This window comes from Triplophysa rosa, linkage group LG10 (genome assembly GCF_024868665.1).
Source record: "Triplophysa rosa linkage group LG10, Trosa_1v2, whole genome shotgun sequence".
NCBI lineage: Eukaryota > Metazoa > Chordata > Actinopteri > Cypriniformes > Nemacheilidae > Triplophysa > Triplophysa rosa.
In genome coordinates, this window is record NC_079899.1 from 25,543,777 (window position 1) to 25,567,943 (window position 24,167).

The 24,167-nt window shown below is 39.4% G+C and overlaps 1 protein-coding gene across 2 annotated transcripts in view; it reads left to right on the forward strand.

Annotated features, from left to right (window-relative positions):
• The window catches only part of LOC130560529 (cysteine-rich motor neuron 1 protein-like), a 35,540-nt gene extending 12,020 nt beyond the window's left edge, over window positions 1–23,520 (forward strand). Inside the window, exons 4-15 of one of the 2 annotated variants that reach the window (XM_057344370.1) lie at window positions 102–341; window positions 2,108–2,287; window positions 3,605–3,808; window positions 5,964–6,092; window positions 6,380–6,533; window positions 12,701–12,822; window positions 14,826–15,020; window positions 16,796–17,008; window positions 17,443–17,664; window positions 18,980–19,093; window positions 20,808–20,986; window positions 21,153–23,520. In XM_057344370.1, the coding sequence (XP_057200353.1) occupies window positions 102–341; window positions 2,108–2,287; window positions 3,605–3,808; window positions 5,964–6,092; window positions 6,380–6,533; window positions 12,701–12,822; window positions 14,826–15,020; window positions 16,796–17,008; window positions 17,443–17,664; window positions 18,980–19,093; window positions 20,808–20,986; window positions 21,153–21,329 (2,129 nt within the window). In that variant the 3' untranslated portion in view covers window positions 21,330–23,520. The remainder of the gene's footprint in view (window positions 1–101; window positions 342–2,107; window positions 2,288–3,604; window positions 3,809–5,963; window positions 6,093–6,379; window positions 6,534–12,700; window positions 12,823–14,825; window positions 15,021–16,795; window positions 17,009–17,442; window positions 17,665–18,979; window positions 19,094–20,807; window positions 20,987–21,152) is intronic. The other variant, XM_057344372.1, reaches the window with a different exon arrangement.
• Window positions 23,521–24,167: the final 647 nt, after the last annotated feature.

Consider the following 24,167-nt stretch of genomic DNA (forward strand, 5'->3'; position numbering starts at 1 on the left):
TCTCTTCATCATTCTGAACAATGTGCGCAGTGTTGAGTCCGGGTGAAGGTGTTTGACCGTTACTGTGTCTGAGCTTCTCTGTGTGTGTTTGTGTGTCTCAGAGGAGCTGAAGTGTGCCGGAATCACATGCCCACATCTGCCCACCCCTGACTGCCCACCAGACTCAGTCCTGACGCACATCTACACGCCACCCGATGGATGCTGCCCGAAGATACCCGCCCAATGCACGTGTGCACGGTGCCCCCCGCCGCCCGACTGCAGCGGAGACCGCAGAGCCCTGAAGCTCACCAAGGGCACCGGAGCGCCCGGAAACTGCTGCCACACCTACACGTGCCAAAAAGGTACATTTACACAGAATTTGTATTCTAACCAAGCCATTCAGAGTAACAGGCCGTGTGAGACGGACAGGAAGTGATGAGGTGTGAAAAGGTGGGCGGAGTCAGCAAGAGCAGGCCTCTCTGTTGACTCTGTGTTAGCCTGAAGTATTCCCCGTTTTATCCACAATCTAAATTCCCCTGTTGGGCTTCTTATCCCGGAGGAAAATGTGCTCCGTCTCCTGGAACTAATGGACTTAAGAAGAAGAGAAATGCGCCGGACAGAAGCAAAGGATGATGGGAAGGTTCAGCAGGTCACCGGCCGCTGGGAATTTGAATCCATGTGACTCTAGTTTTGTAGACTCCAGTGTTTCTCTTTTAAACGTTTAAAAGTGATGCCATGCTACGGTAACGTAGTTGATGAAGCAATCAATCAATCAATCAATCAATAATGTTATAAGCTAACAAACCCCACACGATTATGGTGGTATATACGTTCCTCCGCTGAAGGGGTTTAGGGATGTTTAATGAGGCACTTGTTCATCTGCGGAGGTTTCCGGCTCTTACCGCAGGGTCCGTCCGCTGCCCGTCTGCCGTCAGCACACATTTCTTGGCCAGAGCCGTGGTTTTTCTTTAACCTCACACGCGTGACTGTGTTTTTGTGCCACGTCTGAGAATCCAGCAGGAGTTGGCAGGGATGTTTGAACATATCGCCCGAGGCTTCGCTGAAGTGCTGAGCTCAGAATATTCAAAGGGAACGTGTTTTCTGTGCTTTTATGTACGTTTCGTTTAAAGAGGAATTAAACTCTCACCAGTACAACTAATGACCAAGAGTAATTCATTTGTCAAGCGTAGAGAATTATAAACGAAATTATGAATTGAGTGTAAGATATTTCAATTTATTTATTAGGATAAATGATGCGTTAGTTTGACTTACTTTGATAACCTCTCTCTCTCTCTCTCTCTCTCTCTGTATCTTTCTCTTTATTACTGGCATGGTTGTGTTTAGTTACAATCTTGCCAAAGCATATATTATATGGATAAAACACAAGAACGATGAAATGGCATGCAATATACATCACAATAACAACAAACAACATTAATTCATTCATTTTAAAATGATCGTCCAGGTAAATGTTAAAATAAGATGAAGAAAATGATCAAATATAGAAAAATATAAAAAATGGACTTTTAAAGGTACAGTTTGTAACAATTTTGCAGTAAAATATGCAAAAACCACTAGGCCAGTGTTATATATTTTGTTCAGCTGAGTGCTTACAATAACTCAAATGTTTCCAACTACTTGTAAATCGTGAGAAAATGGCCATTCTAAGCAACTAGTTTGTTTCGTGCAGTCATTTATTTATGGACCACAATTATACGCAACATTTATCGAACTTTATTACTTGACCTCATCCGCTAACATGATTTCTAGTTCCCATCTGATTGATGGCCCTCAGCGGTGGAGTTGAAGACAACAGATCCCATCATTCCACGCTTCCTTCACTGCGTCATCAAGCTACGCCATTGTTGTTGTTTTGATCGTGCGCCCTCTAGTGGCGGTTTTTACAAACTGTAGCTTTAACGTCACATTAAAAACAGCAAAAGAAAGAAAAACGAACTGGATGTGTATGTGTAACCTGTCCTTTTTTGAGTTTGCATTGTTTATTAAAATGTTGTCATTTTATGTCTTTATTTAATATATTTTCATTTTTTCGTAAATCTAGTAAATAAAGTCTACTAAATCTAGTATTTACTACTAAAAGTAAATAAAATCTCTCTGTGTGTCTCAGTTTCGTCCAGGTGTGTTCATGATGGCCAGGGGTTTTCAGAGGGTGAGGTGTACCGTATGGACCCGTGTTGGGTGTGTCAGTGTCGGGGTGGAATATCGTTCTGTTCTAAAGCCGAATGTGCTGAGCTGGACTGCGACAACTTCTACGTTCCGGAGGGGGAATGCTGTCCCGTCTGCAAAGGTGCGTCACCTCTGTTACATGACACACCTGAAAATCTTTGATAAACGCATCGCAGTTGATTCTGTTTTATCAAACATTAGCATCAGATGATCCGACAGAGTCATTACAATGATAACGCCTCATGCCAATGACATAGAAACCTACAACATATCAGATATAACTCTTGCCTTTTAAAGGCTGTCAGATGTTACCAGGTAGCTTTCATGTGACACGTGAATGTTTCCCATCAGTCTGACGGACGTTTTAGCCACATGTCTTCATCTCACACCGACTGACAACAGTTGACAGATTTTCAAGAAAAGCTGTGTTGAGTTACGCAAATGAAAAAGTTGTTTTAGTCCAGCTGATGACAGCTCGACAGAGTAAATCTTCAACAAAAAAGAGTACCTGACAAGTTTCCACACCTTCACGTCCAGATCTTTAGTTTTCACATGACGTGATGCTTGTGGTGACTAAAGGTCACATTTGAAAGAGTTTTTGTGGGACAGTATTCAGTGTCATGGGGTGATGTATTAATGTGGCAAATGAAGAAAATGTGCATTGAAATGCGTATAGACGGTTTCATCTCAACAACATAAACAAACTTTACTGCGCATGCGCACTTTTGTGACCCCAACTGTACTTCCGGTACACATTCACAAACAATAGAGCGCCTGGAGATTATTTCTGATAACAAGCAAAAGAAACCGAGAAGAAGCGTTATTTGGCTAAACTCGTCTCTCCAATATTTTTCATTTAGACTGCGATACCAAGCTCAACCGCTAGATGTCAGTGTACCACACGCTTTCTTTCAATGCCACCGAACTACAGGACACATTCAAAGAATCGTTTATTTAATAAAATGAACATACAACAAAATTCGACAAATTGTTTATTTAATACAATTATTATACAATAAGATAATAATATACATTAATATTAACATGAATGAAATAAAATATAAATAGTTATATTACTAGACCCTAGCTAAACACAGACCGGAAGTTAACTGGGGGTCAGGCGCGTGCGCATACGATGAAACGGTCTATACACAAATTTTCATGCACATATCGGGATTGATAAAAAATAGAAAATGTATAAGTACGTAAATTCTGTACGTGCACACTGTACAGATGCTCTTAACTGCGGTTTTTGGAATTTTGGAAGAAATCTATGCAAAGTGCGGACGCCAACAGGTCATTGTTAAAAGCACCTTTTTTACAAACCTAAGACAATCATTGGTTCTTTGTATCAGTGTTTTTTATTTTGTTCAAGAATCCGAACACCAAAGATGATGTGTATTGATGCATTCTGTGTTGCTGTGTATCGTCTCTGTAGACGTGGAGCTTCTGTCGGCGGAGAGCACGAAGGCGAGCTGTTGGCTGAATCAGAGACTCCGAGCTCACGAGGAACAATGGAAAGAAGACGACTGCACGTTCTGTCAGTGTGTGGACGGAGAACCGCACTGCACCGCCATGGCCTGTAAACTGAGCTGTCAGAACCCGGTGAAGATCCCTGGAGAATGCTGTCCGTTCTGTGAGGGTGAGAGCGCAATATTTATACTGCATATGACTGTCTCTTCAGAACGCGAAAGAAGATATTTTGAGAAATGTCATACGATGGAAGTCAAAGGAGTTGTTTGATTAGCAACGTTCTTCGAAATATCTTCTTTTGGGTTCTGCAGATGAAAGAACAACATAAGGGTGAATAAATGATAAAAGAATGTTCAGTTCTGGTTAAACTATCCCTTTAAGAGCGCTTTAACCACAGCAGAAGTTTATAGTATCTTGAAACCCTCACACACACGTTCCACTTACGTTCCCTTAATAGTGCAGAACAGCAGGCGTCTGTAGACTACAAAAGCTTGAGCTTTTATCGCTCCAAGCGGCCAAATGGAAACCACCTGCAATTCTTAATGAAACGTCGTTATTCTTTTCTGGAAGAAACACCTTTTTAATTCTGTCCACGCCAACACGGCCGCACATGTGAAGCGTCGGAGGCAGAAGTATTTACAGGCGTGTATTTGTTCATGCTACTGCTCTTCATGAGGTCATTTTAAAGCGTGTGGTCGTTCATCACGGCTGTCAGATAAGGAGCATCGCTGCGTGATAATTGCAGCTGCGCTTATATGTAATGACTGCAGACCGCAGGCTTCTGTTTGCAGTTAAAGCTGCGCTGGGATGCAGTCGGACCCCAGGAGCGGCTCATTTCATCGACACGATAAACGCTTTATTTCAACACGCGCACATGCGTCAGTAGAGCACATGAGGATGTGTTTAACAGAAACATCCCGGCAGTTTACATCAGCGTCTCTGGAAAGAGAAAAGTCAACATGAGATCAAGCAGTTCTATATTGTGCTGTTCAATTCACCGATTTGTTTACAATTCTGCAGCTTTACAGTAGATACATGCAGATAGTAAGGATTAAAAACCCGTGCACCGATATTTCGGCCGTAGACGGTTTGGACGATAAAAGCAATCGGCTATCGGCTGATCGTTTAGAACAGCCGATGATCGGGGCCGGTACATCCTGTCAATCAAAAGAGGACAGAATTTGTGTTCTGTCTCTCGACAGTGTTAAGAAACATCACCAATTTGATGTTTCAAATTAGTAGTCATTATATGAATTAAAGTCCCAGTGAAATTAAAAATAACGATTTCTATTTTTTCATTAAATATTGCTGCGTTTATTGTAAATGGCTTATCACTGTGGGTCATTCTCTTTTTAAAATTCGTGTGCCCTCATAATCTTCAGTTAAAATCTGAAAACGCACTTTCGTCGTGTAGTGACTATCCATCTTAAATGACGTAAAATAGACGGCTTGGGCAGAGCATCCGTTAACTCCTCCCCTTCAACTGTCAGTCTGCTTCCGTTTCAAAATGCAACAGCTGATTTTATACATCCAATCAAATTGCATGGAAAAAACAAGCCACGCCCACAATTTTTTCTCATTCGAAATTCCATTGCACTCGGAAATGCGTCAGAATACGGAAGTAAGCACGATCGCAACTTCCGGTTCACTGGTACTTTAATAACATTAAAAAAGTGAAGAAATATTTTGACCTTTAGAATTTAGTTCATGCGAGTTAATATAACCACCAAACTATTGGCATCGGCAGATATCACTCTGAAATATCAGCTAACGGTATCAGTGGCGAAAGTTAGCATCGGTGCATCTCGAATAAAAACAGTTAAGATGTAAATCAGCAATATTAACTGTAAAAATAATTCCCTTATTTGCATGCATCATCATAAACATATTTTACTGGAAATTCAGCCAAAACTGTTTTATGTCGCTCATGTTTTTGTTTTGTTTTTAAGATCAAATGAATCTGTTTTAAATAATACTGAAACATATTTGTGTTTTTCTTTTACAGGTGTATGGTTTTGCTTCAAAAGTCATTTGGTTTATTTTATTGATGGATGGTTGTGCTTTTTGGAGCGTTATTACTGTATGTTTGGACCTATCTAGTGTATATAAGGTGATGGATAACTTCATTGAAAAATCTTGGTTTGTGTTTGACTCTGGGATGGCATTAGGCTGAGATAACTATGAGAGAATCTGAGGCATGACAACCATTAAAAGTGATTCACATTCTGATCAATGAAGCGGTTGTCAGTGTGGGCTTTTAGATGTTACCTACAGTATTTATCGATTGACATGTCTGTGTGACGTCTCATTGTGTGTTCTTCTAGAGCCTTCATATGAGACGGTGAGTCCTCTGATCTGTCCTCCGCTGGTCAACTGCTCTCTCTCCGCTCACGACTGTCCTCACGGCTTCCAGCAGGACGGCAGCGGCTGTCTTCTGTGTCAGTGTGTCACCAGTGAGTAACACAAACCCATGAGAACTGACTCGCGTGCAAACCGCTTCCAAAATATTCCAAATGCCGACGGCCCGCCACACAAACAAACACAGACTCGAATGATCGAAACGAAACGCTTCCCATGACACGAATCTCTCTGAAGCCGTTACTTCTCATGTGAATTAAACATTTGTCTCCAAACGTGTGATTTGACGTTCAGGCACCATGACGTCTATTCAATTGAACGGTTTAAATGTTTTGTGTGTGTGTGTTGATGTATGTAAAAGGATATGATTCGTGTCTTTCAGATGTCACGTGTCCGGTTTTGTCCTCTTTCTGCTCTCTGGAGTGTCTGACGGGTTATGAGAGAGACAGTCAGGGTTGTGAGGTGTGTGAATGTAGCACATCCACGGCGAAGTGTCGACCTCTGACCTGCAGCAAGACCTGCCCTCATGGATTTGTGTAAGTTTGCCTCTTCTTCGTCAGCTTCTGTTTGATGTGCGGTTTCATATCCCCGATCCAAACATACGCAATCATACAAGAAACAACAGAAAGATTAAGACACACCTGAGGTTGTTCAATCACATTTAACCCTGAATTTGTTCACTTAAAAATATCGCAGTGTACTTCAGTGTGTAAGATGGTAGATACTTTTGTGTTTTTAAACCTCGCCATAGTACATACTGCAGTGTACTTCAGTGTTTACAGTTTTTTTCAACTGCATACACACATTTTCAAAAAGTTGCCTCTTTTTTTCAAAACTTTACACACAAATCCAAGAATTGCACACGCAAAATGCAAAATGCCTCACATCTCTTTCAAAATGCAGCATTACATTAAAAATATCACAAACACATTTCAAAAGCAAACATTTGTCTTCTGTTGCAAACACTTTTACTGTAATGTTGTATTTTTGGGATATATCATGTACACACAGTTATTCAAAACCTAAAGCTCTTCTTTCATGAGCTCATCTGTACATTTCTGTACAAGATTGAAAGAAATTGGCAGAGAGATGTTTAAAATTTACTGTAAAAACAAAAGCTAGATTGAAACCAAACTTTTTATTTCTTGTGTTTATTTATGTTTTTGCTGGTTGTGAATACAGTATTACTGTACACGGTACGGAAAAAAATTCTGGAGGACACGATGTATTGTTGAGGGACTCGCAGCATTTATGTTCGCAAAAATTGTGGCATCATTACAGTAAGCATATGGTTGCGTATATTTCACGAATTCTAAAAGCATTATTGGCCAAAACCAAATTCACGATAGCCGTCTCTTGCTCTTCAGTGAACATGAAACCTTCGCCTTTCCACTCTGTAGAAGATTCAGGAACAGTGTGAGTGTGTGCCATAAACTGTAACATAATATACTATTTTATACAATATGGTCAGAATGTCTTCTTACAGTTGGCTGTACTGCTGTACAGTGTGATACCTCACCAGACTGTGACCAATGCAGTGCACCGTAGTAAATGAATGCAAGGGTACTACTGTAAAATACTGTATATGTATTATAGCCTACTGTTTGTGTACATTAGATCATGTGTACATAACAGTAGATTGTTACATACCTGTTCTCATTTCTAAAAGTTCAAATTATACCTGCCATTGTAAATCGACTCAAATTGGGCTGGACTCTCTGTACAGCCTCTCTTGTTGTTACAGTAAACCGTGGTTTATCACATGATCAATGACTGTAGCCCTGACTGTAGCACCTGACCACACTTCTTGTTCCTCGTCTTCCTCCTCTTCTTCCGACTCGTCCTCTAATTTGAACTCTGCCTCGTCCTCTGGCTCTCCCTCCAACTCCCCTTACTCTGTCTACATTGTTTGCATCCATTGTTCAAAACCTATAACTTGACCCTTGGCCTATTTATAGGCCTCTTCTAAAGTCATGATTGGTTGGTGTTAAGTAAAGCAATGTGTGTTTGCACATGTGAGGAGTTAGTGTGGCATTTTGATTGGTTGTGTTTGGAAAAGGAAATCAATATACTTCCTGTAAGATTTTTGTGTGTTACGTAGAGAATTGTGTGTTGTGTTTTGCAAAAAGTGTGTTATGAAACTTAAAACTGAGTCAAAGGTCGAGAATTAGTGTATGGTTTTGCCGATTTGGTGTGTGGTTCTGGTGTTTGAGTGTCAGGTTTCAGAAATTGTGTGACAAGTAAACATTTTGTATGTAAGCAGTTGAAAAAAACTGTAAGATGGTAGATACTTTTGTGTTTTTAAACCTCGCCATAGTACATACTACAGTATACTTCAGTATTTATGATGGTGAAGCGCGATTTTTACTTCTGCGTAGGACCTACGGCATAGCCTATGTACATAGACGACGCCGTCGTGAACATTTATGGTTCTGCGTTGAGAGTATGCGTCGTACTGCAATTACACCGCCGAAACGCTAGTTGGCTCTTTGTGTTTTCACGGGTTTGCTCTTCTTCGCCGATGTTTTGTGTGTGTGTATGCTAGTGTTTGCAAACGACAATGGAAGCTGATCGCATCTTAATGGAGTTGGAGCTGATCGAAACAGAAAAATGTGTAATCCGTTATATTATTAACCTTACTTTCACGTTAGAAGTTAAACAGATGTTATATTAAACTTAGTCTTGTCCACATTTTGGATTTTTATGTGTGTTCATTTAGATATTGTTGAAAAAAAGTATACTTTTCAAAGGGGTGTACTCATTTACGCAGAGCACATACATAGATGTCAAAACTGTGTATTGAAATGATACCCTGATAGAATATCATATTTTGTCATGGACAACTCACCCTATTAATTGTTTAGTTAAAAATGAAACGAAATGCAACCAAGATCTGGAAGTGTCACAATTTTGTTCTTTATTTGCAAAAGAGTCAAAGAACAGAATATGTAAAAGTGCAAACTATGTATAGATGAGTATACAATGCAATATTAACACAAATATAAAACTTTCAAAAAACTAGTAACAATAAAAGGTAAAACAAAAAATACAACTATAAAGCCAATAAAGTGCAAAAGATCGTATACAGTGTTTATAAAGTGCGAAGTTCTTCATGTCTTTTGCTGACACTCTTCCAAACCGACGTTAGAGGAAATCTCTCTCCAAGAATTCGACGCCATCTGACAGTCTTTATAGTCAGCCGAAGAGGAGTCATACAGATGCGTGCATTTCCCAACCTCTTCAATCAGACGCTCAGTACTTGTCGATGCTCGCCATGTTGTTCTTTTGTGGACTCTGAACTTGCCAGAAGAAGACGGCAGAAATGTGTAGAAGGAAGTACGATGCTGCCAAACCGACCAATCACAGCGCTTGCGGTCCGCGTAGGGTCCGCGTTGAGTTAACGCGTTGTTACATTTTTGGAGAGGTGCGCGTCAGGCTACGGCGTAGGGTACGCACAGGGTACGCGGCTCTGCGTAGGATACGCCGTAGGTCCTACGCAGAACCATAAATTGGCCTTAAGCTGTAGTAGATACGTCAGTGTTTTAATCCTTGCATTGTATGTACTACAGTATTTACTGTATACTATTATATCTTAACAGCAATACAGTACTGTTAATACTAAAGAATAATATAGTATACAATTATAGTAATGTTATCATTATAGTAATATAATCATTTCCTCACCTTCAACTTGTTCCAAATGTGTGTAAATGTCTTTGTTCTGATGAACACAGAGAAAGATATTTGGAAGAATGTCAGTAACCAAACAGTTCTTGGACCCCATTGACTCCCATGGTAGGAAAATTACCTTATATTTTTTGTTCTGTTGAACACAAAAGGAGATATTTTGAAGAATGTAGGACAGCAAACAGTTCTGGGGCACTTTTGACAACCAATGTATTTTTCCTACTATGGAAGTCATTGACGGCCAAGAACTGATTGGTTACACGCATTACTCCAAATATCTTTCTCTGTGTTCAACCAAAGACATTTATACAGAATTGGAACAACTGAGTAATTCATGACAGAATTTTCCTTTTTGGGTGAACTGTCCCTTTAAGGACAGTGTGTGAAGTGCTGAGAGAACAGTGAGCAGAATTGAGTTGTTGTCCAAACTGTCACACAGATGACACGGCTGCTGGAGATCAGAGAATCTCTCGAGCCGTACGCCTGTAACGTGTCCCGCTGTAAACCATTGATCCTGATGAAACATCTGGACTGTTGTGTCATGAAGAGCCAGTGTTCTCGTCATGAACTGATCCTCTGTTTCAAAACAGCACTTCAGCTGCTATCAAATCCACAAAGACTTGATGGAGTTTCAGGAGATTTTAATGGGATGCGCGGGGTCCGAGGGGGTTCGAAGGGTTTCCTGGATCATTCCTGAAGGTGGAAGCTTTCAGAAGTTTGAGTCTTCTGAGCTCAGCGCACGTGTCTCTCCGGAGGAAATCTCTGTTTATAGAGGCTCGTGTGGAGAGCGGAAGATGAGATTCTGCTTTTAGTGGCTTCGCTTTTGACTTTTAGTACCAGCGAGATGTGCAGACGCAACACAAAACCAGAAACCTTTACTGTAGACGCACATTATGATAAAACACAGTTTTTAAACAAGTGCATGTGTGAACTTCAACTTGAATTCTATCTGGCTCTTTTTTTCAGGCTTTGACAATTATAAATATGTATATACAGTATATATATTCAATTAATAAAATGTAGATACATTAAGAAATGTGAAAATTTTATAAATAACTAGTAACATTCCCTATAGAGTGACCTTAACAGAAAAACGTCTTGCTGTGTAGATGCAGCAAATCTGGAATCACTTTAATCAAACTCATAAACACAAAAAGTACAAATCTGATACAACTCAAACGATGAAGAAATGTCAATCGAGCGTCACAGTGAGTGCAGATCAAGGACGGTGGATGTAAAATGCTGCAGATCGTCCTTGTTTTCTAAGGATTAACAATCGTTGCGGTTATCTGAAATAAATGCGATAAAGTCAAATGAGACGATTGTGTAATAATTGTGACAGCCCTAAATCTGGGATTGTCTCCCATTTAAAATGTCAAAAATATTTGGTCACACTTTTTTTTAAGGTCCTGTTCTCGGTTTTAGTAAACCATTAACAACGACTTTTGCTTAGTTAACTCTTAATTTGTTGCTTATTAATAGTTAGTAAGGTAGTTGTTAGGTTTAGGTATTGGGTAGAGTATGGTCATGTAGAATATGTGCTTTATAAGTGCTTATAAACAGCCAATATGCTAATAAGAGGCATGCTAATAAGCAACTAGTTAATAGTGAGAATCGGTCCTTATACTAAAGTGTTACCAAATATTTAATATAGTAAACCGTAGTAAAATTCCTAGATACTGTGTTTTTACATTTACATTTAAGCAGATGCTTTAATCCAAAGCGACTTATATAGCCCACCACAGTACACAAGCTAAGTGGGTTTTTAAGGATAGAAATATATTATATTACAGTGTTTACTACAGGTCATTATACTACACTAGTATACTACATTCAACTTCTGTTTACTGTAATAAATGATATAGTATACAAAAATATTTACCAAACTGTAGTAAACTTCCTGTTTATAGTATCGCATAGTATAGTATACCACTCTATTTACTACATTAATTTATTTGCCAATAGTCAAAAGTATGCAATACTATGGTAAATATTCTATACTGTACTGTACTGTATCTTACAGCCTAATTTACCACACTTTATCCATTTTCTATGGATAACACTTTGAAGTGTATTATGACAATTATACTATACTAGTGTACTTTAGTAAACTCTATAGTATGCTGTAGTATTTTCATGTGAAATAGAAATGAACCAAACAAAGTGAATCTCCTGGAACAGTCTCTGTGCGCTGAACCCCTGATCCCTTCGCATGTTCCTATGTACACTAGATAGACAGCTCAATAAATTAGAACAGCACAAGTAAGACGGACAGATTTAAAGAAGAAGAGCCCGGTCGGCTCGAGCCGTGTCACTGAGGTCGCCGAGAGGCTGTTTAGATTTGAGGTTTTTCACAGCTCAACGCTCCGGGCCGCTCACAAAAGAGAGCTTAAATCGCTTCCCCTTCTCGATGGGACTAAAGCATCATGGGATTTGACGGGACGGCAGGAATGTGTGCGGAGTCAGCAGTGGTCCCGAGTGAAATTTTACAGGCAGACTTCAAAGAAAGCGGGAGTCGGGGGTCACGTGGTCTGTGTACCGTCGATGTGTGTGCTGTCTCAGCAGAACCGCAGCTACTGTGCGACTGTCCGGTTTGAGCTTTTTCACCAAAGTCAGCGAAGCGCGTCCTTTGTTCCATATCTCAGAAGGACTCGAGTGTCTGCGAGATAAAAAGGTTGATTCGAGCATCCGGACGGGGTGTCGCTCGGGTGATGAGGGACTTGAATGAATCGGGATATTAGGAGCATGAAATGGTATTAGGTATCACCAGATCCTCTTTCAACTCTCTGCTGTCGAGCAGTAAAGAAGAAGCGTGCTTCTGTTGCTCATCACTCAACACCGGTCCACAGCTATTTACATTCTCATCCAGACCAGTTTAGAGCTGGCACTGTCATCACACCTGATGTATTGAAACAGGTTTCTGTGCTGCATTTGATCTCTCTGTTACGGTTGGGTGTGTGTGTCAGGACTGTGTAATAATAATTTGATGAATGTCATTGTGTTTTCCTTTCCTCAGGAGGAATAAACACGGCTGTGAAATGTGTCGCTGTGTCAAGTGTCCTCCGTTCACCTGCGACAAACGCTGCATCAACGGCTACACAACCAACAGAAAGGGCTGCAGCGTGTGTGAGTGCAGAGGTGAGCTGATCATGTCATCGGTCATGTGGTCATTCTACTTTACTGGACTCGCATCATGTGAAAAGTGAGATGTTTCAAGAAGCTGTCGATTTGTCATTGGGTGTTTTGAGGTTTTGAGACCTTCCGATCTCTCTCGAGAAGTCAACACGGAAGTGACTTAAACTTCACTTACGGCCTGGTACATAAAAGGATTTTGCTCTATGTAGCTCATTTTACCCGTCATGAGAACTGTGAGGAGGGTGAATTATTTTATAACTCCCGTTCAACTTATATTAAGCCTTTAAATTCTGCACAATTAGATGCGCGGCCACTTGAGTGACAGGTGGTTTCAGCAACCAGGCGCTTCAGCTCCAACCACGTCCCGCCTCTTTGCCCGTTTTCCATTATCCGGGAGAGATGCGCTGATAAGATAGCGACGGCCGGCTCCGCCCACTTTAAGCTTCAAAACAGCACCTCAGAAACCTACGGGAGACGTCACCGACACTACGTGCATATTTTATACAGTCTATGGCTTACACCAAGGACGATATCAATAACTTAAAATATCTTTTTTAATTTAAGAGAAGAATCAAGTTTACCCACTTCGATAACAATACAGAGAAACAATATAATTGTTCAGTTAAAGAATGCTAAAACCAACGATAATAGATATTAACAAGATGCAGCATTGCCTTTACAATGAAAGCGGAGGAATGCAACGCTCAATATGGCCGCTTGAAAAAGGCGATTTTAGCGCAATTTAAACTTAGCGAACCAAAGTTACGGTACAGTTTGTGTCAGGTTTAATTATTGGAAATGTGCTGTTTAATTCTGATTTATTTGCCAGTGATTAATAGACATTTTCCTGTACACATTTACACAGTAAACATTTTAACCATAATATAAGGAATGACACATCATTTATGTATAACTACGCAGCAGCAAATGTACACATAATGTGCGTAGTGTACACATAATAATGACACATCATTTACATACTAACTGTGTGAGTTTGATAGGACGTGTTCGAGGTATTCTTTGCAAACGCAGGATCAGTGTTTTTGGCGCTCATCTCGCAGCGCTGCTATTTTGAAACATCTGGAGGAGTTTGCAGCCCGCTGTTAAATATTTAGATAGAGAAAAACTAACCATTACTGAAAGAAACAAACATACACGCTGACTGCACTTAAACACACAGCTGCTTTTAGTTTCTGTGTGTGTTTTTACAAAAGTGAAAGTCCTTGAGCTCACTCGGCCACAACATAAATATAAACTCACTATTGACACAAATATTCTGAGGACGTTATCTATAAACAGCAGCACATTTCGGTCAGGTGTATATTCTTGTCTTATTGTGTGTCTTTTAGAAATACTGTTTTTGGTGATTGCTCACACTATGTGTAATAAACAGTGTTGGGTGTAACTAGTTACTAAGTAATTAGTTACTGTAATTTAATTTCCCTTGAGAAAGTAAAGTAAGGGATTACTTAGGTTTTTCTGTAATTTAATTACGGTTACTTCTGATGTCATTAAACTAAATACTGTGTGTAATATATGTGTGTGTAATAGTGGAATTGACTTTAAAATCGGTGCTTTAATGTATAATTCTCACATTTGTAATACTTTGGTCAGTTAATAAGAGTACTTTATGTAGTTTTATATGATTTATTTGAATGAATTAAAAGAGTCGTTTCATGTCTATCCTTGAATCACTGAACTCATCAAGGTTGATGTAGGATATAGAAAGTAATAAGTAATAAGTAACTAAATACTTTTTGGAGAGAGTCATTTGTACAGTAATCTAATTACACTGTTGAATATGTCATTAGTAACTAGTAATTAATTACTTTTTCAGAGTAACTTGCCCAACACTGGTAATAAAATGCTAAATAAGATTTACATCACTCATTTGTTGTTGTATTTTTACTATAGTCATCAAGTGATGTAACGTCCTGCTCATATCATCAGATGTCTCAATTTGTTGTGTTGGCTATAAAACGTGTTTGTCTGTGTATCTTCTTCAGATGTAGAACAACCTGAGCCCAGCGTGTGTCTGACGGCGGACGGGCGGAGGTTTGAGGAGGGTGACAGCTGGCACGACGGCTGCAGAGACTGTTACTGTCACGCCGGGCGTGAAATGTGTGTTCTCATCACCTGCCCGGTGCCCACCTGTGCCCACCCGACGCTCAGAGCGGATCAGTGCTGCCCTACCTGTGAAGGTACACACACAACACTGCATTTCATCACCGCTCTGAAACACTCATTAACTTTGTCTCTAGAAAAATACTTAGGCCAGGGAAATAAAAACAGAAACAAAGGAGAGTGTAATTGTTGAAACACGTGTATATGAATGTAGATTGTAGAGGTCAAATAATCTGGATTTGAGAAATGTTTGCGATCTTCAGTAATATTGACTTTTGATTGCAGAAGAGACACATCTGAGCTCAGAGAAACTCTAATGACAGAGACATTTGTCAGATTTCTCACTCTTATTTTTCAGGAGAAATATCTGAGACGCAGACGAGATTGGAGCATATGTTTCCATTTGCTCTCTTATTTAATCTCATTGACGCCTATAGGAGAAATAACTGAGATATTACAGAGATCTCATCTGTGATTTTTCCCCTCATGGCTTTGCGCAGTGTATGGTCCAGATGAAGCTATTCCTGCAGTGCTTCTGTATGTATGGATGTGATCGGCTCACAGTCTGTTGGTTTTACTTCAGCGCCGCAGACAAACAAACAAATATATTACAGTAAACTGTTGTGTTGTACCGCGGCTTCACTGGTGTAAAATCCAACAGGCCTGTGAACATTGTCTGAGTAACAAAAGCATGAAACCCATACAAAACTGTAAAGGATCTGTGGAGGAAAGCCGCTGGAATGTTGCTCTTTTGTCACGGTCACATTAAGATTTGACATTTGAGCAGTTTATATAAGTACAGAAGTTCAACTAGCCAAAACATTTCCTCTTGCACAACATCACCTGAGGATCTGTGCGCTCAGACGCATTCCGTTGGGATCAACATGAGTACTGTCAGTATTAGATGATGTTTGAGTCATGTCACGATTGTGAAACATGCAGCAGAAAAACACCATTTTCCCTCCTGGAGATCATTGTGTAATTCACATTTGAACTGTAAATAATAAGTGAAACTGAAGATATGTCACGATTCACATGAGCTTAATCTGCACAAGACTGACTTCTCTTTACACATTTCACGCGCTCTCAGCTTTGACTAACAATCTCTAAAGGTTCTCTCAAAGTTATCAAAACGTTCTTGTAGTAATGTTAAAAAAACATTTGATCATAGTAATGTCATTGCTAAATGTTTCAAAGCGTTCTATAACCGTTGGTATGAAATCGTTATTCTTCTTAATCGTATTCTTACATATTCAGAAATAACGTTTAAATAACGTTAGAAAAACGTCTTTCGGAACTTATATTGTTAGAATGTTTCAAAGTGTTCTATAAAAAGAGTAACGATTTTATACCGACGGTTATAGAGCGCTTTGAAACATTCTAACAATATATGTTCCAAAAGACGTTTTTCTAACGTTATTTCTGAATATGTAAGAATACGATTAAGAAGAATAACGATTTTATAACAACGGTTAATCGTATTCTTACATATTCAGAAATAGCATTTAAATAACGTTAGAAAAACATCTTTTGGAACTTATATTGTTAGAATGTTTCAAAGCGTTGTATAACCGTTGGTATGAAATCGTTATTCTTCTTAATCGTATTCTTACATATTCAGAAATAACGTTTTAAAAACGTCTTTCGGAACATACTGTATATTGTTAGCTGTGTTTTTAATGGGTTTTTTTTGGATGTTCGCTTATGGAAAAACAGCCTTCACTGGTTTGTTGCCTACCAAGCTGGTTTGTCATGATGGCTGGGATTGATGGTTTTATTGTGGTTTCGAGCCGTAAACCACTTCAGACCGCATTTATCAGATTTCCTCATGAATGTCTCTCATGTGTTGCAGCAGACGAGTCTGGAAGCGGTCAGCCGGAGGGTGTGGATATGGTTGTGTGTCGTGCTCCAGGAGGTGAACTCTATGTTGAAGGAGAGACGTGGAGTTTGGACGAGTGCACCAGATGCACCTGCAGACAGGGACGAGTTCTGTGCGATTCTGAAGTGTGTCCTCCTGTTCTCTGTCACCGACCAATCAAAGACTCCTGCTGTTCCGTCTGCGCAGGTACCGCACGCCTCCACCTGTATGGCATCCAAGCCGTGATGCTTGCAAACATGCAGTATATATCGTGATATTTTTATGTAGATATTCACACTGCATGATTTCAAAACTTCGGACACGCTTTTTTCGCAGAGATTGGATCTTTCACCATGTGTTTCTTCATTTGTTCTTTTATTGATCTTAGCCGACCTTTAAAAGGAAAGAGAGAGAGTTTTTGGTTTTATTAACATGGTTCTGTAAAGTTACTCTGTGACCAGAAACAATAAACCAAGGGCTGTGAAATGAACCCGGGGCAGGAAACACATGTGGCGTGTTCCTCGCGTTTCATCTGTAAATCAAACCGGCATACCGATCACTTTTCTCTCTCCTGTGGTTGGATACCGATGCGATGAATGTATGACACCTTTAAAATGATTCTCTCTGTCGTTCGCTCACAGAGGACGAACTCAACCCGCTGCTTCCCGTCAACAGCAGCCAACAGGAATATTGCGTCTCCACCAACGGAGAGATCCTATTGGCTGGGGATTCGTGGAGATCTAACGCCTGCAGCAGCTGCGCGTGTCGTAACGGGACGATCGAGTGTTTTCATCAGCACTGTCCGCCGGCCCGCTGCAGGGTTCCTGTGTTACGAAAGGGCCAGTGCTGCCCGCAGTGTTTGGGTGAGTTTAAACATCTGAAAACTGAGAACAGAGCTAGACGGCTATCGAACAGAAGCGTTCATATCATACTGAGACATGAATGAGACCTACGGCCTGTTTACAACAAGAACGATAGATATAACAACAGCGGTAAGTCTTTTAAAGCAACAGATGATAACGTTAGGTTCTACGCTCGCATGCTGCAGTTTCACATGTTAAATTAGAATGGATTTTGATTGGCTGTTAATGTTTATCGTTCATCAGCTAGAATAAAATCACTCTGAGCGTGACGCTAACATATTGTTACGCTATGTTGTTATTCTTACAGCTGTGATGTTTCAAAATGTGACTTTTTTAGATGTCTAGAACTTTTATAGATTTTTTAAATGTATCTTTATACTTTATTGGACACATGTGCCTGACCCGAAGTTAACTTCCGGACTGCGTTTGATTATAATATATCAATTTATTTGATATTAATTAATATTAGTTTATAATATTTGATTGTGTATTACGATAATTGTATTAAATTAAAATAAAACTACTCAAAAGCTATTGATTCTTTCTGGAGGTCTACCGGAAGTTACGTTTGGGCCACATGACGTTTGTTTATGTTGTTGCTGCTGAAACCGTCTATAGATATCGTTTTCGGTGTGAATTCAGTTCGATTTATTAATTAGTAAAAAAAGTAGATAGAAAATCTTTTGGATTCTATCATCAAGAAACTCACCTGACGTTAAAACAGTGTCGCAGTTGCAACATTGATTCACACCAAATTCCCAGTTATTGGTTAAAAGCTTAATTCACCTGTTGGAAAGTAAGACGTTAAAACAACATCACGATTTTAATGTTGATGCAGAATGCAAATGCAAAATCGAAAGAAAATCCAATGGAAATACTAGCTGGGATGATTTGTTCTTCAAACCAATATATGGTGATTTGAGGAATGGATATCTTCGTCTGTCTTGTGTATCCATCTGAATATTTCATACATGAAGAAACGTCTCAGTCGTCCACAGGAAACATTCTAGTGATTTCCGCACATAGACATGAGTTTCCTCTCGGCTGCCGCTCTCAATGAAAGAGCAAAGCTCCCGTCAGCTTTTCCCCGCAGACCAATAAACCTGCTATTGTTCGTTTCATCTCCTCTTTCTTTTGCTTTTAGAAGGCCGGGCACAGAACGCACGGCTTGTTTTTCTCATCTGAACTTGCATCAGATAGACGCAGATAAATCACAGACACGCCGTGATTCATGTCTAGAGCAGATCTGCTGATGTTTTTCTCTTGGCTCTTTTGACGTCTGCGCAACATTTGTTTTTGCTTTTCTCATTCTCAGAGGTCACGACAACATCAGTGCCAGTCATGCTGTCGACCACAGCGACCAAACCCAGAGTCACAGAGAGTCTGAACACAGCGTTCTCCAGCGTTCCTTCAGTCCTTCCAGTCACAGGTACTCCACTCATCCAACTAAACACACTAACGAGGGCACTAGTTTTCCACTGGTTCTGCTTCAGGACCCAAATTAACATCAAGCAGGAAATAATCCAGCACAATTGTCTTCAACATCAAAAACCTTGAAAGTGAGGAAGAATGCTTTCTTACATCCAATGAACCGAAAACAAACCATGTTTGTGTGTCTACAACATAAAATCAACTTGACGTATGCTTATTTGAAGTATACTTAAGTTCAATAACATTTTAAGTATACTTTACGTTGTCAGTAAACTCATTTCAATGTACAAGTATACTTGTAAGTGTACTATTTCAATAGTGTGACTTTTTTGGCCGAGTGTACTTTGAAGAAATACAACTCTTGAGTGTACACCTAGTTTACGACTACATTTTTTTTGTACTGCAACTACACTACAAGTGAATTTATAGATTTACTGATAGTTTACTAATTCAATACTTGCGAGTACACTTTGAAGTATGCTCTAATTTTCACACTTTTAAGTTTTCTTTGTGTAAACTTAACATTCATATTTAAATGTTTTTATACTGTATATTATTTCTGCAATAAGTATCCTACTATGTTTCTAATAAGGGATTAATATAGGTTTTATTTTTATTATACCTTTAAGCGCACTTGAAATAAATCAGAAGTAAATTTCCATGATCACTATGTATAAAAAGATCAGCTTCAGTTTCACACGTGTCTTATCTACGCTAAATGATTTCACCCCAAATCTCATGTGTTACTATATGAACATGTTCCTTCATAAGACAGTATGTAAAAGTTAAAGTATTTAAAGAAATGAGTAAACAACTGCAAGCCAAGTATACTTAAAGTCCCCGTGAACCGGAAGTGGCGATCGTTTTTACTTCCGTATTTTGACGCATTTCCGAGTGAAATGCAATTTCGAATGAGAAAAATAATGGGCGTGGCTTTCGTCTTTCTCCGCGATTTGATTGGATGTATAAAAACAGCCGTTGCATTTTGAAATGGAACTGGCAGCAGACTGACAGTTGAAGGGGAGGAGTTAACGGATGCTCCGCCCAAGCCATCTAACACACATCATTTAAGATGGATAGTCAATACAGGAAGTTCATTTTCAGATTTGAACTAAAGATTATGAGGGCACACGATTTTGACAAGAGAATGACCCACATTGATCAACTATTGACAATAAACGCTGCAATATTTCATGAAAAAATAGGCATTGTCATTTTTCATTTCACTGGGACTTTAAATCTCAAAAGATTGAGAACAAGTATAGACCCGAGAAGTACATCAAAAAGATCAATGTATACTTTCATTCTACGTTTACTTGAAAAGAAGCATTCTAATAGCACACTTGGGGTAGTTTTGTTAATGGATTTCAGGGTTTTCATAATAATCCGTAAACTGTTGACGTCAGCCTTGTTTGGCCGTTCATTGTTTTCGTTTAACATTGAGATCTGTGACATGTTTTGGGCTGAGCTCTGGAAGAGAACTGGATCTGATCCACGTACAGTACAATCTGATAAATGAGCTAATGTACAGTTTCCACACAACGTGAGTGACATGAGAAGATTAGAGATTATTGGCTCATTGTTACGAGCGCCTCGCTCCGAATCGGCCAAGAAAAACAACTGGAGCGCTGTTTTACATTTCATCTGCGGTGGAAATATTGACGTGCTGTCTGTGGGGAGAGATTGTCTGATGCAAACCTCCTCTCATCTAGATGGTAAAGTTCTGCCGGAGGACCGTCCCAGCGAGAGGGAGAGGAGTCTCGTCTACCAATCAGCAGCCTGGATTCTGGCGGCCATTCTGTTGGCCGTGGTGATCTTCCTCTCCGTCACCATCCTCATCATCCGGAGGAAGGACTGGGTCCAGATGTCCTGCTACAGCGCTCCCAGAAAGGTGAGAGATGCTTTTGTGTAGTCAATCACAACTCGATGGTTTTCTCATCTTTTCATTTTTGTTCAGAAATGTTGGAACGGACGTGTCCAAATCTTCCTAGGACTGCAGATTGATGTCATATATCATACGGCTTTTCTATTTGATGTTAAAATCTCTCCATGTGTAGACGGTGATCCTCCAGAAGCACATCAACAGGAACTCGGTGGTGCACATGGAGCCGTCCAAAGACAACAAGCTCCACGGCACGAAGATCGAATCCGCTCTGAACTTCCCTTTGGACTCGGACCGGATCACCATCCCACGAGCCAAACTCGCCAACGGACACGCCGAGGTCCATCGCTAGACGTCCCTTCACGGACATCATCATCATCTCCTGTCACCTCACACATCACAAACTCCGACCGTCTCATCTGCCGCCAAGCGTCAGGAACTCCACGATGACGTCTTGGAGTTGAAAACGCAGTTTCGTGGAGCTTCATGCCGTGCAGGAGAGACGGAGCAGAATAAACACAGACGGATGATCGTGTAATCCATGATGAGAAAGAGCTTCGTGATCTCACCGCTGGAGATTCTCGAAATCGATCCGACTTGATTTTACGCGGACATTTTTTGGATGCCTTACAGGACAAGCGTGTGTCCGACCTCTAGAATCTGTTTCACGCCAATTTTATACCAGTTATTCCTAGTTCCTCTTTTTGAAGCATTTGGTAAGGATGGACTCAACACTCCCCACACGCTCGTATGAGTTCAGTCACACACGCAAATTCTGATTCTGATGCGCAATCCCAGAATGCACTTCAACAACAATCATAACGTACAAGATGGCTCATTCATATGATTTTGAATCATAGAAAACGTATATGATTCTTTAAAAAGCAATCCAACCCCTACTCTTAACACAGATTGCGCTAAAATGCAACGTTTGGTAAAATAGCAATGGATTTCTGCCAGATTTGGTTTCGTTATAAATCTAGTCGAGGCTGAATTCAGTCACATGGTGAAGCATGTGTTTTTGGTTGGCTTGTAACGTTAGTCACGCGTTCACGCACACAATGAAGTGTGAATGTGAGGAGTCACATGTTCATGAGCTCACGGCAACAGAAATCTGTTTTCCATGATATGACCTGTTTGCATGTCATATAACATTGATATCATCTCCATAAATCTCCCACAGCGGCCCGAAGATTGATCAAGATTGACGTCTGCGTAACTTTATCTGTCAAGAACATGTTCAGATTACATCATGCTCCAAATATTTTACGGAAAGCAAGGGGTCTATTTTAGGACCTTTAAAGTGACGCTTCAGCCAAAAACGAAAATTCTCCGCATGTCATGACAAACCTGTTCAAGTTTCTTTCTTCTGCAAAACACCAAAGAAGATATTTTGAAGAACGTCGATAACCAAACAACATTGAACTTCATTTACTTCCATTGTACGAACACAAAACCACTGAGACGTTTCTCAAAATATCTTCTTTCATGTTTCACTGAAGAAAGAGTCACGTACAGATGTAAAACCGCTTGAGAGAGAATAAACGATGACTGATTTACTGCAATAAAAAAAATCTAATCGTCATAAAAATAATGAGAATTCTTCAAAGCACTTGATGGTCCTCCAACAGCTTCATCTGCTTTATTTTGATTTGGGATGGACGTTTTCTCGTCAGCTTCACACAGAAATATAATCCTGCGCCGATCTTCATATTGCCGACAAATTATTCCGATGATTTTTAATCATCAACCCGCCAAATGATCAAACCACCGAGTCGAACGTTCTGGAAATGCATGAAAGTTCTCGTTCGCAGATGATTGTAGTCCAGAGGTTTTTGGACTCGGCTGTATTTCAGATTCACACGACGCCAAAACAAAGAGACACTTTCACTTCAAAGAGGACTCAAACAAATGCAGCCGTTTGCTTACTAAATGTACAAAACACATAGTAGATGATTATTTATTTTTTCACATAGTTATTATTTATTAATACTAAACTTTAGCTGAAGTCATCGAGTTCTCGTCTGGTTTCTGATGTTGGCAGAGAAACACAAAGCTGCTATACAGATTTTGTCAAAGTTTCTCGTAGTTCTGCTTTATACTCCTCAAGTGTATTTATTTTCTCTTTGCAACATGTACATATGTACCTCATAGATGTTGAACTGTAACATGTACACTTGTTTTTGAAATAAAAATGGATTGTGTGGAATTCCAGAGATGTTGAAGTGGTCATGAAAATTCATACTAATGTGTCTCCAGATTTATATTAAAAGAATCGATTCCCAACACACTCCACAAATGTCTCACAAACATCAACCGTTTATAGAAACTGATGTCTCCAAACGAAACAATGATTTCTGCACCATGCTCAATTTACTTATTTAATGTGTTTACATTATGAAATATTACAGCACACTTTCTATATTCCGTATGAGATAATTTCGTTTTTAAACATTTTTCAAAAACCATCTTTTTTATTATGTTATCATGTTTTTATTGTGTTAGTTCGCTGTATTGTTTTTTGTTATCATGGCTTAAATCAAAACAAACTACAGTTTGATTGAAATTAATTAGAATGCACGATAAAAAAAAACATTTTGAGTTATTTTGGAACCAAACTCTTCATATATTCAGGACTATTGTAAATTCAAAAATGGCTTTTTTGCCAAAGGTGCTTGAACATACTAGGATTTTCTTTATCTTCCAAATACAAACGTCCAACTATAAAATCAAAATTAGAGTTGATATAAATATGTATATATAATATATATATACATATATAAAATAAAACTAAAGAGTAATATTTTTATGTTATGTTAAGTATGTTTGGGTAAAATTATCATTTTTGTTTCATCCTGTGTACTACTAACATTTCTTTCAATTTTAAAATAAAATCTTGTTTCTATTAGCAGTATTTTCAGAAACTGAAAACTGGGGAAACAGGTGAAAATAACAGTAAAGATGCTGTTCACATTCACTTTTAAGCAACACAACTGAACATTTCCTCAATACATGTAGAAACAGGACCAAGATATTTTTTATGTGATAATCTGGATTTTTATCCGTTGTCATGCGTCTTGTCTTGCTGTCAGTCTTTCACATTGCTGTTGCACGACTTGATTTAGTTGAAATTCAACAAACACAGGACTAAAATGGACACAATACATGCAGAAATGATGATTAAATGAAC